Below are 19900 nucleotides of genomic sequence, written 5' to 3' on the forward strand. Positions count from 1 at the left end.
GGCACCATTTTATATGAATGAGTAACATTAAAACAGGATTGTAACCAAGAGACAAAACTAACAGCCACATAATCAAATCTAGAATATCACGTACTGTAGGGCACACCTCTGCCAAGGAAAATGTATCCTATATGTCTCTATGTCATATATAATTCACCATTTCCTGAGAAATTCAAAAAAATGTAAAAAAAAAAAAAAGGGCCCCACCTCGAAACATTAAGGAAAGCCATTTATCTTCTGTTGCTTGATCCACTCCTTTAACAGGATCTTCTCCAATTTCAGACACAACAAACCCTTCGGGAGGTAAAAAAAAAAGGCCTTTATTGTTTTGAAACCTACAGCCAGTACATTCAGAATGTAGCTTTATTTGAAACATAGCCCCACTGTAAGAAAATCATTATCAACTACCACACACAGACACACACAACATGAGAGAGTCAGACGTCCATAGGGTTAAATATCTCAGAAAGGAATGATAACATCTTCACCACCCTGCCCCAACACAGCTATGCTTTGGGGCAATGCTTCACATTTTAGCACTGATGACCAACAATACTCTAGAAATAAGACCTAACTTAGGTTTGTGATGAATTTACGGATTACCATTTTGGTTAAAACCACCAAACTAGTACCTCATACACTTAGCACCTATTACTTAGGACCATCATTCTAAACAGTTAAAGAGGATTTGGATGGAAGCGATAAGCATTTACTAGAGCAATTTTACAGTTTTTTCACTCACCAACACATGACACTTTCTCCCACTGACAAACTGCAAAAGTAAAATCCCCACATGGAAGCCACCGTGTGCACACACAGTCTAGACGTTCACCCACAAGTAGAAAATATGACAACAATGAACAAAAATAAAAAATACCACTAACCAGTTAGACTCGATGACTAGCAAACAATACCAATTTGAGTAACCATCATGTCAAAACACTGCCCTCTTTGGAATTTGATGAGAGAAATAAATATGATTATCAAACATTTAAGACCCTTACAGCCAAAACAATAACAGGTTGATATCAAGACATGATCAGTCTTTCACTTCAGCCACTGACATCCTTGCTTTGGAAGAGTTGTTGCTTTTAAACCGTGTCGTCACATCTCACTTTTTACTTGTACAAAATGTCATGAGGAGTTCAACAGCCTCGCTCCGTCAGTGAATCTGGACGATATTTGGTTCCTTGGGGCGTAAAGATGCAGCTGAAGGAAGGTCTCCAATCAAGAGAGTGATCCTGAGGTCATGAAGTCACTGATGTTCTTCTGCGGTCAGGGTGTATGTGTGTGTGTGTGTGTGTGCGCGTGTCCATGTGCATTGACCAACTGGTCCTTCATTCATCCCTGGGCTGTGACTGAGGTTATTATTTCATTTGGTGTGTGTCGCAGTATAAATATAATCTTAAAAACAGGCTTTACAAGTGTAGTGCTCTTTGTTGTACACAACAATTGGCCCGAAACAAGCAAAGTCACGATAATAAGCTAATAAAAAGCCTTGAACCAAATTAAAACTTTTTTTAAAATAAAATAAAAACATATATTTGTGCTTGTCGTAAATATCACAGCCATTTACCTGCAGACTATAAACTAATGTTCAGTTTGCTTTTGTCAAATCAGATGTAAGAGCTATGGTTTAAATAGAGCATTAGTAAAAAACTTTCAGGAAAATGGCTTCAATAGTTATTAATAAAATGCACAAGGTATGTTTATATTCCAAAGATACAGTATAATGATAGTTTGAAACATATACAAGCCTTACTGGATATTTTCACACACACAGACAGACACACACACACACACACACGCGCACTGAAGGCTAAGGACATCAGATAAGTTATATGAAGTGTCTTGCTAATGCAGACTAGGTCCAGCAAACTGTACAGTCGTCCTCATCAAATTTACCGTCAGAATTCTTGAAGATTTCCACCAAGAAGTTGATATTGAAAAGGTGACTAGTCATAAATAGAGTTGTGATTAACAGCATTTCCTCAATGCAGTAAATAAGATGTGATAAAGCTGCAACAATAAGCCTGCATCAATGTAATGTCCATTATAACATCATAAATGATTTTAATATTCCCTATGAATGTAACAGTAGATCGGACATTAGCTTCTACATCTTTGCAGGGCGTCACTGGTCACATGATAACGGACTAATAGACTGAATATAATTCTGACTTTAAAATTGACGAGGACCAAGTGAATGCAACATCAGTGTGAGTGAATACAGCAGCCTGACAATGTACATCAATGTCCCTCAAAGTGAAAACCAAAGTCATTGTCCAGAAAATCGCTTTTGCTGTTCCCTCTTCGGCGCTTCTCAAAAAGCCGGCCTCCACAGAGAAGCGTTGGGGACAGAGAGCTCTTGTTTGCATAGCGCCGTGCATGTTCCTCCTCTCTGTGTGCACTCCTTCCCTCGGGGCAGGAGGTACACAATATAATAAAATAAAAATCGAAAAAAAAAAACTCAGGTTGCATCTTTCAGGAGTGTTTCATAATTGAGGGGTTTCTTCGGTGATATCAGCAGCTGGTTTTACATGGCCGACTCTTTTTCAGTAGACAGCGGTCGCTTCTCAACGTATCCCCCGTCTGGTTTTTCAATGAGCGGCGAGTGTTCGGGTGCGGCGGCCGACGGTTCGCATTCCATCCTGACCTCGCTCAGCTCGTTGCCCTCCTCTCGTTTGGCTGTGCGGTCGACGAAGTTTTGCAGGAGACCGGCTCCGAAAGCATCGCCTTCCACATTCAGCACCGTGCAGGTTCGGTCCCTAGGGAAGACAAAGCAGATGACACACTATTTGAATATGATGACAAATATGATACAAAATGCATCACAAAGCAAGGGGAGGGGCTGAGGTATGACCCACGGAGGAACCCACTACATTTCGAAGTGGATACAGGAATTATTTCTCTCCTGCAAACGTGGAAAGTGTCGTGGCAATTTCTACAATCCCACTCTACCAACAAGGAACGAGACACAATTCTCCAACAGTAGTGTCACACTCTAATGCTCAGAGCATGGTGCATACAACCAAGGTTAGTTTGTAATATGCACACCGATGGGAAGCAGTTCTTTGTCTTTGTCTCTACATTTGCATCACCCTTCCCACTCTGGTGGGGGTTGATACATAGTCAAAGGGTGTGGTCTTCCTGATGGCATTCAAACAACAATGCCTTTGTTAAAGCAATGAGCCCAAGATTCATTCAGTAGTACAGGAGACAGCATGAGCAAGGCTACATTGTAAGAGATTCAATCATGATCAGTCAAAGGGGAAATAAACATGACTATATTGTGGTCAACTGTTACATTTCCCTTACAAAAGATACGCCATTTGCTCTCCAAGTGTCCTTCTAGTTTGGAGTATGTAACAAATACATGTCCCGCTCTATACCCACATAAAATACAAAAGGTTTGGTACTCACACGAGCCAGTCAACCGCCAGGATGAGAGAGATGTCATGGGTCGGAAGGCCCACTGCTTCCAGGATGATAGCTAGGGTCAACACACCCCCGGCAGGTATACCCGCTGCCCCGACACTGGACGCTGTCGCTGTCACACTAAAGGGAGGGAAGAAAGGAGGACGTTGTAAGATGTTTGCACTGCATTTGCATAATCATTAAGCTGCAAAAATATACACATCATTGTAAAGCATCTATATTTGTATACAATACAGCTGCAAAAGTGGTTGAAATATTTAGTCCAGTTGTCTGACTGTGGCTGTTTGAGTGGTTTAGGACTCACAGGATGGTGATGACCTGGATGAAGTTGAGGGAAACGTTGTTCAGCTGAGCGATGAAAACTGCGGCCACACACTGGAAGAGAGCAGCGCCGTCCATGTTGACGGTCGCTCCGATGGGCAGGATGAAGCGACTGATGTGCTTGGAGACGCCATTATTTTCCTCTACACACTTCATCATCAGGGGAAGAGTAGCAGAGCTAAAACAAACAAGAAATGGGCAATGTGTAAGTGTGTGAATTTGTTTCGAATTACTACAGGGAAAAGAAAGCACAAATACATTTTTTACAACGATGACTTTCTTTTCTTCATTGTTTATTTAGTTTATCTACACATATTGCTGTGTGAGGCTCATATCAATCAGCCAACCACACATGGGTCTGCCTTGAGTAAACAGCTACGGGCTCTGTTACCTGGAGCTCGTTCCAAAGGCTGTCGCCAGCGCTGTGAATATCCCCCACAGGAAGGTGTATGGGTTCTTCCTTGTAATGACGAAGTAGATGGCGGGCAGGACAAGTAAGCCATGGATGGAATGCCCCACAATGCAGCAGGCAATATATTTTCCTAGACTGGCAAACAGCGTGCCAACGTCCTCCATCTCGACGATCTTGCCAGCAACGAGGAACATGATACCGATGGGAGCATACCTAAAGAGAGGCAGGAGGTACGGGCGAGAGAGAGAGAGAGGGTAAGAGACAGTACAACGCTGTAGATTGTAATTCTGTAGTACAAACGGCATAAAGAAAAAGTATTTAACAGGGATTTATTCTAATGTCTCCTGATCCAGAAACATGCAGGTCTTCCTCACCACATGATCCAGGAGACGAGCACCATGGTGGCCTCGTTGAAGGAGTTGAAGAACTTGATGAGGATCTCTCCTTCCTCTCCCAGCTTCCTCAAAGCCACGCCAAACACAATGGCAAACACCACCAGACCAAGAATATTCATCCCATCCTGGTCGGTTCCAATGGGCACCTGGAGAGAGACAGAATATGAGCAACACCGAACAACACAGCGCTTTATTTCCCAGAGTGCATCAAATGTGGACAACTGAGCCATTCACCTTCTCCACTGTGATGTTGGGGTTTCCATCAGTGCCATTCCTGGTAACCATCTTGTAGCTGGTCGCATACTGGGCGGGAAAGAAAGGGATACAAAGTTAAGGGATACCAGTCATCATATCTTAACATTCATTGTTTACAATTTCAAAGTGTGATCATGTAAACACTTCAGAATCCAGATCTGATACTCACTGATTGAAAGGCGGCAGACACCAGGTTGGAGGGAAAGATGTTTCTGTGGAGAGAAAAAAGAAAACAACAATTAAACACTTTCAATTCCTTTGCATATAGTAGTAGGAAAAAATTACACACACCTTTTAAGTCCAAAAACTGTTTCTGATAAAGCGTTTAAATAAAACATTTATTCATCACACTACTCCTACTATCACAAGAAGTCCTGCAGAGACAGCAGCTTCAGACAGAATCACAAGGTTGATCATGTGGAAATAGCTGAGAGAATTTAACCATTAATCCCCTTTGCCCCCATTTCTGATTGTCTGATTTTCTCCACTAACGAGTACATGCATACACACACACACACACACACAGACACATATATGTTGTGGGTACATAGGTCCAACTGCACATTAAATCTCCTAAGAACTCATGTAACCAAAGTGGTCCTGATACACAGCTGACTGTAATGGATTTAGAGTAATAAGGAATTAACTTCACAAGCTCTTAGCAGCCATTCATTCGCTTTCATTGAAACTGTAGTGTGTCCGGATTAAACACCATGTGACTGTGACAGGGAAGCATGCACCCGGATCACAAGCTGGGTTCTGGCCATGTGAAAGAGCGCCACAAGGAAAAAGAAGGAAAGGGCCGTCAGGCTTTTAAGCTAATGGTAGAGTTCATTTGAATATTGAAATGTGTTTTACTATGTGAATTAAACATTTGTGTCTATTAATTGACTGGTGCACTTTGACCGAGATAATAAACTATTTCATTAAATGTTGATTTAATATAATCATGGGGATTATAATGAATTTTAACAGCTCCATGAATATGCTAGACTGGTCACTGTAATTAACAAACCATCACTCTTGCTCTGTGTGATGCTGCATGACGCAGGCCTCCACTGTATTTAGTTTCCTAGTCAATATTATATGAATATTTTGGTGTCTAAGACGACAACGTTCTTTAGACCAAGAAGACCTTGACCCATCACCGAGCAGTTCCTTTCCCTCCGAATTTATCCACTAACACTTCCTTGTTATTTGTTGCCACTACTTCAGTCCTGGCACAGGTACAATCTAACAATACGTCAATAGGTAGGTGTGTTTCCTTAATGACGGACTGCAGATTGATTGAGGCCTGCTGCTCTGACATCTGCCATGCCCTCTTGTTGCGTGTCCCGGAACTGGCAATAAATGGAGAACGCCTATTGCTGGTCTAGGTGGAATAATAAATGTCTGGTTTCCTGCCTGGCAACAATATTCAACAGGATGGATGAAAAATATTTGTTCTATATTGAGTTTAGATCCATAAATTGACAAAATGGACAAAAATACAGTTCACTAAGCTCCCTGCTACCTCTAAGACTTGGGATACCAGCAGGTAGTATGTAAACATTTGCCGAGAAGTATTTGTGTGATAAAATTTACACGGTGGCCCTGAGGGGGGAGTTAAGGAATCAGCACCACATGTACGTAATCTGTGTAATGTGATAGCTTTGTCTTTTTCCCATGCTAGATTGTGTATTTCAGATCAATGCCTCAGTAAAGACAAAGTTTGAAAAGTATCAGAGCCATGCCACTTTGAATTGTCAGCATGGAAACGTTTCTGTTGAGTTGCGAGTATTTGGCTGTGTTGCATGTGGTCGAGGTGTGAGTATTTGGTAAAATTGTAGTTGCTGCAAGTTTTCTGTTTGTGTTCTTCAATTGATGAAGAGGTTTTCTCCGCTTCTACGCGTTATGAGGATTTGCAGAAGATTTCTACAAGGGTACTGTGTTGAGCTCTGAGGGCCACATGTGCAATTGTATTTTAAGGTTACTGCTTTCCTGGAACTCGGTGCAAACATGCAAGGTCAATATTTCCACGGGTGACAAGTGCTGCCCGATAGCAGTCGCCTGCATATGTCGTCTATGTGGTGTAAAGTGGGAAAACAAACAAGAAGCAGGAGATAAGAAGCGTCAAACAAGGATGTGTGGGAGCAGCTCTGCTCAAAAGTCAAAATGTTCTTTAAGAGCGTGTGTGTATGACATATAAACATTAAACAGACTCCGATTGTGTGTGTGAACAATGACCCAAGCCATTTTTACGCTTTGCTGAGCAGCTCTTCGGTCAAGGTCCCACTGTGTCTTTTTTGTTCAGAATTAACAGGACACCAACTGAGCGCGCTCGCTCTAATGAGTCGCGCGGGTTTCAGCTCCTGTCCTATTAGGATAATGTGTGGTGTGCGAATGTGAGGCAGGCAGCATGTGTCCTGCACGAGATAAACATTTCTGTCCTGAGCGTGCAGATATAGACATGTGGTGGGTATCTAGCATTCAGGGGTGTCGGTAAACAGAGATGTTTTTGTTTTTTAAGCAGGACAAGTTTGTTAATAAGTGAATGTCCACCTTTTGTCTGATAACACTTGTGTTTGTGTGTGTTTAATCTTGGCAGTGGTTTTAAGAAGTGTTTCCAGGGATAGGTCATACTGCCTGAGGAAGAGGAGGGGGGGAGAAATTCCATACTTTATGGTACAAAATTCCAGTATTTAATGGAAAGCAGAAGCAAGGATTTCAAATGAAGTTTTAAAATAACCAGGCAGAATTGTGCAACGGTCACAGATGAATCACAAAGGCATTGGACAACAAGGACTCGACGTTGATCACGAAGCCAAGTTTAAATCAATCTCAGTGCATGTAGTTGAAGTACTGCCTGTAAAACCTCCTGCATACTCCTATTTTGTTTTAATAAACGACTAAAATAATGTTCAAATCAGATATTGCACCTTATATCCAATTCTTCTTTTTCAAGATGAACCGGATAACCTGAGCACGGACTAAACTCAAAACCTACTATTTAATCAGGGCAGGAGCTAAAGACGAAAAAAGATTGCCCATCATTCAACCAGTTTTGTGAGATGTTTCTAACAAACCCGGATGATGATGTGTCAAAGGGTTTTGTCAAGTCACTACTTATGTCTGTGACTCAATTCTTCTGTGGACACTTCTGCCTCTTGCAATCATTCCTCAGATGATGAGGTGGGACCACATTGTCCCCATGGACGCCTCCTCTGTGACATGTTGACTTAAGAAATTATAAGGTGGAGCCAGCAGACGAGTTTATAGCAGCGTTGTGAGGACTGAATATGGTGATTTCTAAGAATAAATAAGAGGGGTCATCAAGTTTAAGGCTGAAGAAGCCAAACAATCTGATATGAATGACATGGACAAGAAAAAAAAACAGCTAAGCTAAGGTCATCTCAAAAACTGTAGCTCATTTTGTTACATTATTTGCTGATAAATAATAATGGCCATATGACTTTCTACACTAACAGCATAACAAAGGTTCAATATATATATGGATACTGTATATTGCGAAGGTATAACACATAATAGATCTTGCTCAGATTTGTGAAAATCTTTTTGAAGTGCTTGTCATCCCCTGCTCATATAGAAGAGTTTAAACCCACAACCTTCAGTCAGGAGCAAAAGCTTGTTTAAATTGAAAATAATGGGACATTTATAGACATCAACTGATGTGAACATGTGTATCTTAATATAACTATTTGTTCCTTTCATCCAGCTGTATTTCAAACTAGAAAAAAAAAACTCTTGAGAATCATAAAGTGCTCCCTCAGAGAACAAGAGCAGTCCTGTGCTCGTGTTAACACAACTCACACGCACACACGTGCTGTTGCTACATACCCCATGTGGTTGTGTTTTACAGACAGAATGTGCAGTACAACCACACTATTAAATGGAGTTCACTGGGTCTGAGAGGACCAGTACAAAACAGGATTCCTGGGAAATGCCGGTGACAAACGTCACTCTGACTCGGGGGCTGATGCAACTGTGTGTGGTCATTACAGCACACCCACACACACAGGGGCACCCGCACAGCTAAAGGTGCATTAAAGCACACGTGGTTCACTCTCAAGTCTCAACGACTTCAACCCCATTGAAGCAATTAGATTGACCGATTATATGAAGTAATTGATTGACAATCCACAAGTACACGTCGTCAGTGCCTCATCGCGTCGTGCTGACGGACCAGGTGAGAGAAGGACAATCGAGGACGTGTCGCTCACCTGACGAGATCCAGGAAGGAGTCGATCACCTCTTTAGCCGCCGGCACATCGTCGCCCAAGCCCTGCACCTTCGGTTTCACCGTGGTCACCGAACCGGGGCTGATGATGAACGCCATGATCACCCCGATGGCCGAGGCGATCAAGGTGGTGACGAGGAAGAAGAGCATCGCCCAGCCGCCGAGCTTGCCCAGCGCTTTGGGGTCGAGGCTGGCCGACCCGGACACCAGGCTGCACACCACCAGCGGGATGATGATCATCTTCAGCAGCCGGATGAGCAGCTCCCCGGGGAAGCCGATGTAGATGATCTGGGTCCGGCTGAGCTCCACGTTTCGCACGCCGAGTCCGATGAACACCCCGATGAGGACCCCGGCCACGGTGAGGATGACCAGGAGGTTGGCCATCACGATCCGCTTGACCCGCTGGGCCAGCGGCTCCGGCTCGCTCTCCTTCGGGCTGCTCAGTCCGTTGGTCAGCGGCTCGCCGTTCGATGGCTTCCTGTCCTCCATGTCTATCTTCTCAGCCATCGCGCGCGCTCAAAGTTTCCCTGATGCAACCCAGCAGCACAGAAACCCGAACCAATACACAAAAACAGGCTGTCACTTCGGCTGGAGTCACTTTTAATTGACGGAAACACGCAGAGCCTGTCTATTCCTCTTCGCTGATGAAAGATGCTGCTCCTCCGTGGCCGCGTCTTTTTCTTCGTTCTCCTGGGCGGAATCACCGGCTCCTCCCTGTGACGCATGAGCTGGGCGGGTCTTAAAGTCTGAGGAGATTAATCGCCTAGCCCATGTTCCTCTACATTTATTAAAACACAAAACGCCAGGTTTCCTGTATTCAACTGCATTTATCAGGGCCGTGCTCAGCCATTACAGGGGTCAAGTTAAAAAAAAGAATAATTATTCATAAAACAAAGTCTATTTAAACATTTATTTAATCAAGCACTCGTACACCCATGAGGAGGATAATACTAAATTACAGATCACTACAAAATTATTAATTCATAAAGAGGAGACGGTGTTGACACGACTATTCCGCAATTTATGCATTTATAGGTTTTGTATATATTAGTGTATGTATGGTGCTCAAAGTATGTGACGAACAATGTTTTGCTTTTGAACACTTATCATCAGCTGTTAAAGAGAGCTGTTCAGGGGAAAGGTAGCCATGATGCCATTTCACCAGGTGCTTGATCCACATGCAGAAAATGTGGGGGCCAGACATGATGCCAAAATATCCTGGGTACGAATGCGGCCATCTTGGACGTTAAGAGCCAAAGTCGTGATCAGGGGATGGAGGTAGCAAGGTCCCGCCGACACACGCGCTCGACCAATCACAAGTCAGTCTCAGCTGTCAATCAGGATGTTTGGCCTTGTTTTTATATCATCAAATTAGTGATTAAAACCAAGCTTGCTGTATAAATGAACAGTTGTTCATCAGTGTGAAAATAACTACCTACAACAATTGGAACCATAATAACTTTGGATTATATACAATCAGTTAAAATGGAGGAGGCGGGATTTAGGACCTATACGTAGACAACCACCAGGGGGTGATAACAAGGATGTAAATGCCTTGGCTTCACTTTCTGGCAGCACTTTCATGTCCTCCATCTTTATATACAGTCTATGGGTTTGCCTATACAGCTGTGCAGGCTGCCACTGGTCTTTGATGCAACCTCCCTCCTCTGCCTGCTTATTTGCTCGCCTCACAAGTACCAGCTCAACAAAGAATACTATTATTGTTGTAGTTATAACATCAGTGGGGTGATGCATGTGGAATAACAAGCAAAGCAATAACATTAATCTAACATCTGGGATACTTGGAGGATTTTGCATGCATCATTTAAACTGTGCCTATGCTCGTAATTACAGTGGAGAGATAACAGAATGGCGCCAGAGTAAAATACACAGGATCCTCCTCTGTTCATTCTGTTCATTCATTCCTACATTTAAAAATACGAGTCAAAGTTTGAGATGAAAACATAAAAAAAAATGGTTTTCAATGTTGTCAATGTCAATTTTATTTATTTAGCACATTTAAAACAACATGGTTGCCCAATGTGCTTTATGGGTGTAATGGTACAACACAAGGACAGTAAAAATGTAACACATCATCAACACAATTAATACAAATAAAATAATTTATTAATGTAAATTAAATAAAATATAAAATATAGGATAAACAATAAGATCACTAAAATCCGCTGCGATGAAATGTTGTGGACATGTCGGTGTCCTGGCAACGACCTTGCAGTCTTTGGCAAGGTTTTACATCAAACTGACACAAGAGACAGACTCTTATTGTCCGGGACACTGAGGCCTGCAGTCAGATAGCTTAAATCTTTTTGTTGTTGGGGTCCAAGAAAGCCTGGGGTTAGCTTACACTCAAACAACAACCCAGGCCCCTTCAACACAGCCTCCCACCAGCAGAAAATTGTGGGAAAAGCACCTTTAACACCAAAGAAAGCCCACAGGACCGGGAACCCAGGCTGGTAGAGCGCTGTCCTCTCAGTGCTCAGTTTGTTATCTCAAGCTTGTTCTTTGTTCCCTCTGACTGTGTGAATGATCGGAGGTATCGCTGTGATTCTGTGAAATTGTGCATAACTCTGTGAGAAAGGACAACGTCACTATAGCACAGGAGAGCCGTACGTTTTCTGGTGTAGACCCTACCTATGAAAACAAGTGCTGCACACACACAATACACATGTTGTGGAGGTTATTTTTTATGCTGTTTTAACTTATCAAAATGGGACTGGTAAGCTAATGGTGAGCCCACATCACCAAATATTTGGTTAAAGTTACAGCAATGGTAGGCTAAATGTGTGTTTCCGCATTGGCCATGTTCTTTCAAAAGAAATCAACACTGAAGTAAATTCCAAATTAGGAAAAGCAGTTCCCTGTAACACTCAGTCAATCACTGTTAATCACTGTTCATTTAAAGGACAGTGGAATTAGGGTACAAGACAAATACTTGCTCACCGCGAGTACAGCCCTCAACCCCTTAAACAAAGGGCTCTTCTGCCGCCTTGTGTTTGGCGCTAATTAGCAGATGATAGCATGCTAATATGCTTAGCTAAGACAATGAACATGGGGAAAACATTCCTCCTGCTCTGCTCTGGTAGATCACAAAGCCCCAGTGTTCAACCTTGATATCCGGTGAAATGTGTGAGGCCGAGCTTGTACCTGAGAACAGGGAACCAGTCCAATAAGGGAAGGTGATAGGTCGGTCATGTGACCTCTCAAACTGGGGCGTGGACCCCAACAACAAAACTTTGCTGTCTCGGGTATCGTGAGAACAACAGGTGAGATTCAGGGATAATAAAGAAATAAGGAAGGTAGAGATAGGGAGGAAACACAACCCTCCCACTTTGTGTCAATCCAGTAACTGTAAAGGGAAGCGAGGAACATTTCATTTGGAAATAATTCTACGAAAAGTGTTGTTTCCACAGAAAAAAATATACTAAGAATGACTCCCATACATTGCATAAGTAGATGAAACATGTCACGAGTCATCATTTAAAAACAAATGACGGGAAATAAAGGAAGACTCTGTCTCCCCCACTCTTTGGCCCTGCCTGAAGTAAGTGTGCTAGAATTCTTATCTTAGCATTATGCTCAAACCATTACTGTGCCTCTAGTATGGCTATAGACTGCTTGTGAATTAGTCATAATATGCCCCATTTGACAGTTAGAGTTTCTTGCCTTTTCCCACATCATTGGTAGATTGAACACTGTAGCTCTGAAGGCACAGGAAGGCCTCTAAACCCGGTCTGATCTTGTAGAGCCTAGTGTGACGAGGAAGGGCCTCACAAAATTATTTACAGATTTACACTGTGTAATCACACTCACATGGCCCTCCAGCAACCACCCTCCTGCGGCTGTCACTGCCAGCCTTTCATAAGCAGACAGACTTCATGCATAGACAGACCGCTAATCCAACTGTAAACAATTAAATTACCGCAGACGATACCGTCGTTGTCCTTTCAACATTTGGATGTTGTTCAACTTTGTATACTCTTTGCATTAAATAACTAAAGTATATAGAGATTGCCAGATGTATTAAGAATTACTTTATTGTAGTGTTTCTGAAAGATGAGTTACACTGCCATTGTCATAAAAACTACAGACATTGAAGACACTAAACTTCACAAATAACCATACCTCCAGATTATTAACACATAGCATATAAAGCTCAGTCCCATTTTAACTGATATGTTATTTTAAGTATTTGTTCATACTTTGAGTGATTTAGATAATTACACTGGCATATTTGTGATTTCATTTTCTATATAAATGTCACTGGCTGTTGGTGGAAGTGGCATTTCTAAGTGTAATTTTCAATCCTTATCATACCTGAAAACATCAAAATCCCCATCAAAATCCCCCCCACAGTGTCTTACTGACATACTGTCAGTACAGTGACCTCAAATAACCAAGTACAGAGTCTAATCAGGCTCTTCAACTTTAGTTACATGTGGTTATTATAACAATTATACTTTACTACTCCTATAAAAGCTTACATTTATAATGTAAATGCTTCCTGTAGATGTGCATCTTTTTTTCTTCCTTGTCTCCACACCCACACACAAAATCTTTCCCACATTTCCCTCATTCACGCAGGCAAACTTGCTTTTTGAGTCAATTATCCACACACTGTGGACATCTGCACGAGGAATGCATTTAAGAAAAACTTGTTTAAACCGCACCATGTGTCGGAGAGCCGCTTTAAATGCTCCTCCTTTTTTCCGCCTTCCATAACTACACACTTTTCATTTAACCCTTTGATACGCAACTCGTTTTATATTTTCAGTATTTCAGGTACAACCAAATTTGATAATTACAAATCCTTATTTTAATTTTTCCTTTGTTACTTTTTAAATAAAAATAATTTTGTTATCACTACTTTTCTAATGCACAACATGAGTCAAAAATGAGTCACTCATTTCCTGTGTTATTTCATGCAGGTGCGAGTGTTTTCTTTGCAAGTATGTTTTTTCATTTAATAGTATTCATTAAATATCTCGTTTTTGTGTACCACAAATCATTATTTTCCATTTGTCTGTCTAACTTTATAAATTAATGTATATTGATGTGTTGAATGTTTTTGAAGGATGTGGTTTGTTGTTGTTGTCCATTGAATAAATGTAGGAGGCCAAAGCTGTATGTATGTAGACAGACATGAGCCAGTTAAATCTACAGTATTGTGTGATTTTACATTCTTGTTGTTTTTTAATTTAATTATTATATCTCAGCAGAATTCTCCTGGTCTCTGAAGCTTTCTTCATTTGATAATAATAAAGAGGAAGTGGAAATTACACCTCCTTTCCCCGGTCTGTCCTCACCGTCATCGGATCCCCTTGCATCTCTCTCTGTCAGTAATAGTTAGAGTTACATACTAGAGGTCATTCTGTGTCTGTTTAGTCCAGCCTGCTCAAAACATACGCTGCCACATGCCTCAGTTTACATCAACATCACCTCTGTGCCACTTCTATGTCAGAAGAGGAGAATACACAATACCATGTGACATGCAGGCGTGTCATTACTACATTGTGTAAATGTGCTTGTGTCATTGTGTGTGTGCATTCTTCAATGAATGACCTGCATTCGGCTGGGGTCGATCAATAGTACGCAGAGAGGAGAGCAATCCATCGGCTCTTGTATTCCTCATCTGATCCACTGATCCACAGGGCTTCACTGCTTTTTTGTTTTCAATCTGTCTATTAATATCCAGCCAAACCAGATGTGTGAATTTTTATATTTTTCTGATATGAAGAAAGGATCCCAGGGGAAAGTAAGTCCTGGAGAAACATGAATTGTTCTGAAACAAAGAGACAAAGAGAGAGAGCAAGAGAGGTGGAATCCATCCCTATAATTCATCCATCACATTTATCCATCCAGTCAGACCAGTTTTGGGCTTTAATGGTTGCATGTCCATGAACGTCTCAGGCTTGGCGTTATTTTGATTAAGACACACATGGTCATGTCAGCCAATTACAATCCAGCATTGTGAAACTCTCGTTTCATAATTTTAATAAAATGTGTCTGTTGTTCTTTTGTGAATGGTTTGAAGAGGTACAAAACTGCAATCCCTTGACTTAACTGGACTTGTGTTCCTGCACTAAACGAGACATTACATATTAAAGCACATTTGATATGATTTAGCTGACTTACACTAAGTGCATTCACCCATGAGGGGAGAGAACTCAGCGGAGCACATGTGCAGTAAAACAGTTCAGGAAGTAACCATGCAGTGTATGACCGCATGTTGCATATAGATGGGCGGAGCCTCCCACCATGCTCTGAGTCAATGTCGTAGACATAGATGGTAGTAAAGACATATATGTTACTCGGCATGTGCTCAAAGTATTCCAGTTCTTTTTAGCATGGTAGGTGCAGCTCCTGTTGTAAAGATTGCATTTTTTACACCATGGGAGAAGCTATGTGCACTATTAGTCCTCGACCTAATGTGTGCATTAGGAATATGATAGTATCAATTGGTTATATCTTATCTCATCTATAGAAAGATAGATAGATAGATAGATAGATAGATAGATAGATAGATAGATAGATAGATAGATAGATAGATAGATAGATAGATAGATAGATATTAAACCTTAAAATGAATAGATAGTTGTATTTACAAAGCCATTTTTCAAGGCAATCGGTTAAGTAGGGTCAACCTGTCAGATGATACAGTGTTATGTCTTAGGACTTCACTCAAAGCACTTACTTGGATAGATGGTTTACTTCTGTAACAACAATTTCAGCCAGAGTATTTCTAAGTCTAGATGCATGTAAGTGGCATGTGGTGGTTGGTTGGGGGGGGGGGGGGGGGGGTTGGGGGTTGGGGTTGCAGGCAAACTAAAAACAGACCAAAAAACTGTTGCAGAACACTATCTTCCCTCTGGGCTCCTACAGGGAACATTCAGGACTGGTTAGTAAAAACCGGCCTGAGCAAGTTAGAGCTCTGATTTGCTGACATCATCTCGCCCTCCTTAGCACGGCTCCCCCCCGCTTTCCCAGCTCCATAACCCACAGTTATGTATTAGATGTCACACGATACTGTAAAACATGGAGGGCCTCCGAACTTTCACCAGCCCGCCCTCTCCCTGTCTCTTGTTCTCGGCCTCCTACTCTGTTCATGTTCACTGACTCTCTTTGTGTGGTTATGGACTGGGAGAAAAAAACAAGAACTGAAGGGAAAGGAGGCAATTTTTCTGTTCCCAGAGGCACTTTTTTCTGACTTTTTGTTAATTCTGAAATGTTTAGAGAGTCAGAGAAAAGCTCCAGGGTATTACAGTAAGATTAGTTGCTCTACGTTGGTCCCTTCTCTGAGCCTGTCATCTGAAAACATGCACAGTCACAACCGACAACATTGACTCAGCATTAAAATACTGGGATATCTCAAAGATCGTAGGTGCGATTGATCCTCTGTGTTTTGTGTACACAGGCTGCAGAACACAGGGTGTTAGCAGTTTGCCCATGCATTTTTAAAAGAGGCAACTGAAATGTTTCCTACATGTTGGGATTGAACGACTCTCTGGTTGGAGGAATGCGAGGTCTCAAGAATTCCAGGTTCAGTGGGTGCAATTTTGTCAAATACTGTGGGGGTCTTTTTTTTTTTACAGGCGTGTGTGTGTGCACTGTGTATAACCTTCCGTGACTATTAGCATGTGCAGTGTGAGTGTGTCATGTGTACAGTCACAGCCTTGTCTAAATAAGACCTGGCCGGCTGCAGCTGGGTCCAGCACAGCGCAGAGTTCACTCAGATGCAGGTGTAAAAGTTTACACAAGAAAGCCGGAGATGTGACCTTCCTGTTTACTGTTCCCCTGACAAAAGGTTACTGCGGCTGTGTTTTGCTGCGGCTGGCGTCCTTCACGCGGCCTTGACACAAGTATTGTTCCAGAGTTAAACGAGCTCGGGTTTGACTGCCCTCGCAGATGAGTCGGTCACCCTCCCCGATGAGGTTGATGTCTAACCTTCCTTAGTCTATGGTTGGGCCAATGACAATCATCATAATCATCAATGATCATTCATCTCAGAATTTCCGAGATGGCAGCCGCTGATGGAGAGCGATCTGTGAAATCCACTGTGGAACAAATATATAACAAAGTGTACAGTATATTTCCACTGAAAGAACTGTACACTGTTTGCATGGCTCTGATTGGTTGTGGGTCGAGTCTGACTAACAACACCCCCAGTAAAGCAAAAATGAACGGCTGTTGCGAGTTGACCCCTAGGCGTCACTTTTTCACAAATGTCCCCTTTGAGCGTCAACCTTTTCCGTTGTGCAGGAGTACGTTAATAAACTTCCAATGTTCTCTGCTGCGTTGAAAGTGGATGCAAAGGGCAAGCAGTCAGTGGATCTTTCTTTATACCACAATCTTTCACAAACCTTAAACATACAATAAGTAACTTTGTGGGTCTCTCAATCAAAACAAACAAACAAAAGAAGTAGTTTGAAGATGTCGTGAAGTAGTGTGGGATCATGGGAGCTGTTTTCTTCACCGCTGTGGTTGAGGGAAACCACAAATCAAATCAAGACCAAATTATGTTCTCCGGTGAAATAATGTATTAAAGCTTCATTCAGAAAAATGTAATGAATAATCCGGACCCATTGCGAGTGACCAAAACAAACAGTGAAAGGAAAAGACTGCTGACTGGCTAAATGTCTGTCAGTGTGTTTCCCTTCATACCCCTTAAGTTTAAAATTAAAAGGCTACACTCCACTTTCTCAACAACTAAACAATGGGGGGAAATAATAATAACAAGACATTTCCTGTTGCCACCGGGGGGCGCTGTGATTTTAAGTCATGATTTCTGTGTAGATGTCATCAGGTCGCGACTCTTCCGGAGATACAGAAGCTTGTGTTTTGATGGCATCAAAACCTTTATGCCACGCCACGTTCTCACGGTGTGATGAAAAATTGAAATTTAAGCAAGTTTAGATTTCCATCTTGTTGTGATGACACTCATCTAAATTTTAAGTTGATTTGATGAAAGCTCTACAACAAGTGCATCAAAGTAAAAATGTGGAATATGGCCAAAATGGCCACTGAATCCAAAATGGCGGGCTTCCTGTTGCGTTTTCATAATGCTCCTAGAGGCGTTTTCCAATGATTACTCACGATACACCTTTGTCCCGATTTTGGTGAAAATCAGTTATGTGGAAACCTAGGGGCTGAGTTCCAGGTGGCGCTGTTGACCATTTTTGCCACGCCCATTTCCAAATACTCCAGAATACGTAAATATTGCACCACTTTCTAATTTACTGCAAACTTTAAAAGATTTGAAAGCTGCCATTGAACAGGGGAGGTAGGTGACCCTGAGATAAAAATGTCACGGCTGCCATGGCGATGATGATGTCACTGCCACCTCATGGGAGATCCACCGGTTGCCATAACAACTATGCATTCCTCGGTTGTGCTGATTGCATTTCCTTGAAGATCTCTCCATTCTATTCTATTCTGCTGTGCTTCATTGCATGCGGTTATCCAGGTTTTACATAGGATCATCTATTCTCCTCCTGCCCCTGGATCCAGAATAATTGGAATAGTTTTTCATTCTGGTTTCTTCCCTCCATAATCTCTCTAGTTTATCCTCAGATACCTTTCTGATGAACATCACAGCCATATCTTAGTCCTGCAGGTTTGAAGATGGAAAGCACGTAGACCCACTCAGTGAGCGCTCACTCAGTTTTAATGTAATTTCACCATGTCAGCGCGATTAAAGGATTCTGCTCTAAATGAAAACGCAGTTGGAGGTCGTTTCGCTGGCATGCTACACAAACACCAGTTGACGTTTTCCCAGCAATAAAATCAACGCAGGATTTAGCTCAGGCTGGTCTTTACTGGACTTTCACTGTTACTGGGAGAACACTGAGGATGTGAAATGAAATACAAATGTCTGGTTCTCTTTTTGGTCTCACTCCAGATTCAGCAGTGTTCCTCCCCTATACAATACTCTTCCTCTCTCCCCCTACCTGCCTCTCCTCCCCCCACCTCCCGCTCTGTGTGTGAGTCCACATGGCGGCCTAATCCCTCTTACTGTAGCAGGGTGATGCCCATTGGCCAGAGCTGTTATTTGTGGTGGTAGATTAGATGGAGTTCAGCGCTGTCATGTCAGGCAGATAAACCCCTCCTGCTTCCACTGACACAGTTTTCTTATTGTCACCTCACAAACGTGATTCCACCTGATCTGGGAAGCTGGTGTGAAACTGCTACTCCCCCCCCCCACAGTTCAAGTTTTCAGGTTGAATAGCCACAGTGCAGGTATACTCACGGACCACGGTGTCTATTATCTTTTTTTCTCTGACCCAGTTTCTCACTAATCCTCCTCTTTCGCCTGTCTGGTTTACACAAACAGAGGCCTGGCCTATGAGGAAGCAGGAGGGAACTTATCTCAGCTATGTATCTTCAACTCGGGTAATTAACTCTGCATGTAGACGGTTCAATCAACTAAAATGTCGGATGATTTAAGTCTCCTGGCCAGCAACCCAGGACACGATCGATAACCAAAAGGTTTTTACTTTAAAAAATCTGTAATAAGGAGATGCTGATTGTGACACATTGCACTGTTCGCTTAAAATAATTTTTCAATGAGCACCGAACAAAGATGTGAAATTCATGTAGCTGCTGTGGGGATCTCCAAAGTCAGTAGGTCACATCATCTGGAAACCAAGAATGTCTATATATAACCCTTATTCAGAGATATCTGAGTGTGTGCAGGGGAGTGTGCCACTGAGCACACCTACTTCTTCATTTCAATTTCATAACATCAGTTTTAAGTTCTCCTTTCAATCTGCCTACAGTGTCCACTATGTCTTTTGAGCTTGATCTTTATTAATCAGATGATAGGCG

The 19900-nt window shown here is 42.2% G+C and overlaps 1 protein-coding gene across 1 annotated transcript; it reads right to left on the reverse strand.

Moving 5' to 3' along the window:
- Positions 1 to 299: 299 nt before the first annotated feature.
- slc1a5 (solute carrier family 1 member 5) lies at positions 300 to 9756 on the reverse strand. The gene is made up of 8 exons (XM_062385988.1): positions 9042 to 9756; positions 4991 to 5033; positions 4801 to 4869; positions 4546 to 4712; positions 4151 to 4384; positions 3743 to 3937; positions 3424 to 3558; positions 300 to 2768 (listed from the first exon to the last, which is right to left on the reverse strand). Exons 1-8 carry the CDS (start codon positions 9563 to 9565, stop codon positions 2537 to 2539), a joined length of 1599 nt encoding a protein of 532 aa, XP_062241972.1. The 5' UTR covers positions 9566 to 9756; the 3' UTR covers positions 300 to 2536.
- Between the last annotated feature and the right edge of the window lie 10144 nt (positions 9757 to 19900).

The sequence above is a fragment of the Platichthys flesus genome, chromosome 4 (assembly GCF_949316205.1).
Source record: "Platichthys flesus chromosome 4, fPlaFle2.1, whole genome shotgun sequence".
Classification (NCBI taxonomy): Eukaryota; Metazoa; Chordata; class Actinopteri; order Pleuronectiformes; family Pleuronectidae; genus Platichthys; species Platichthys flesus.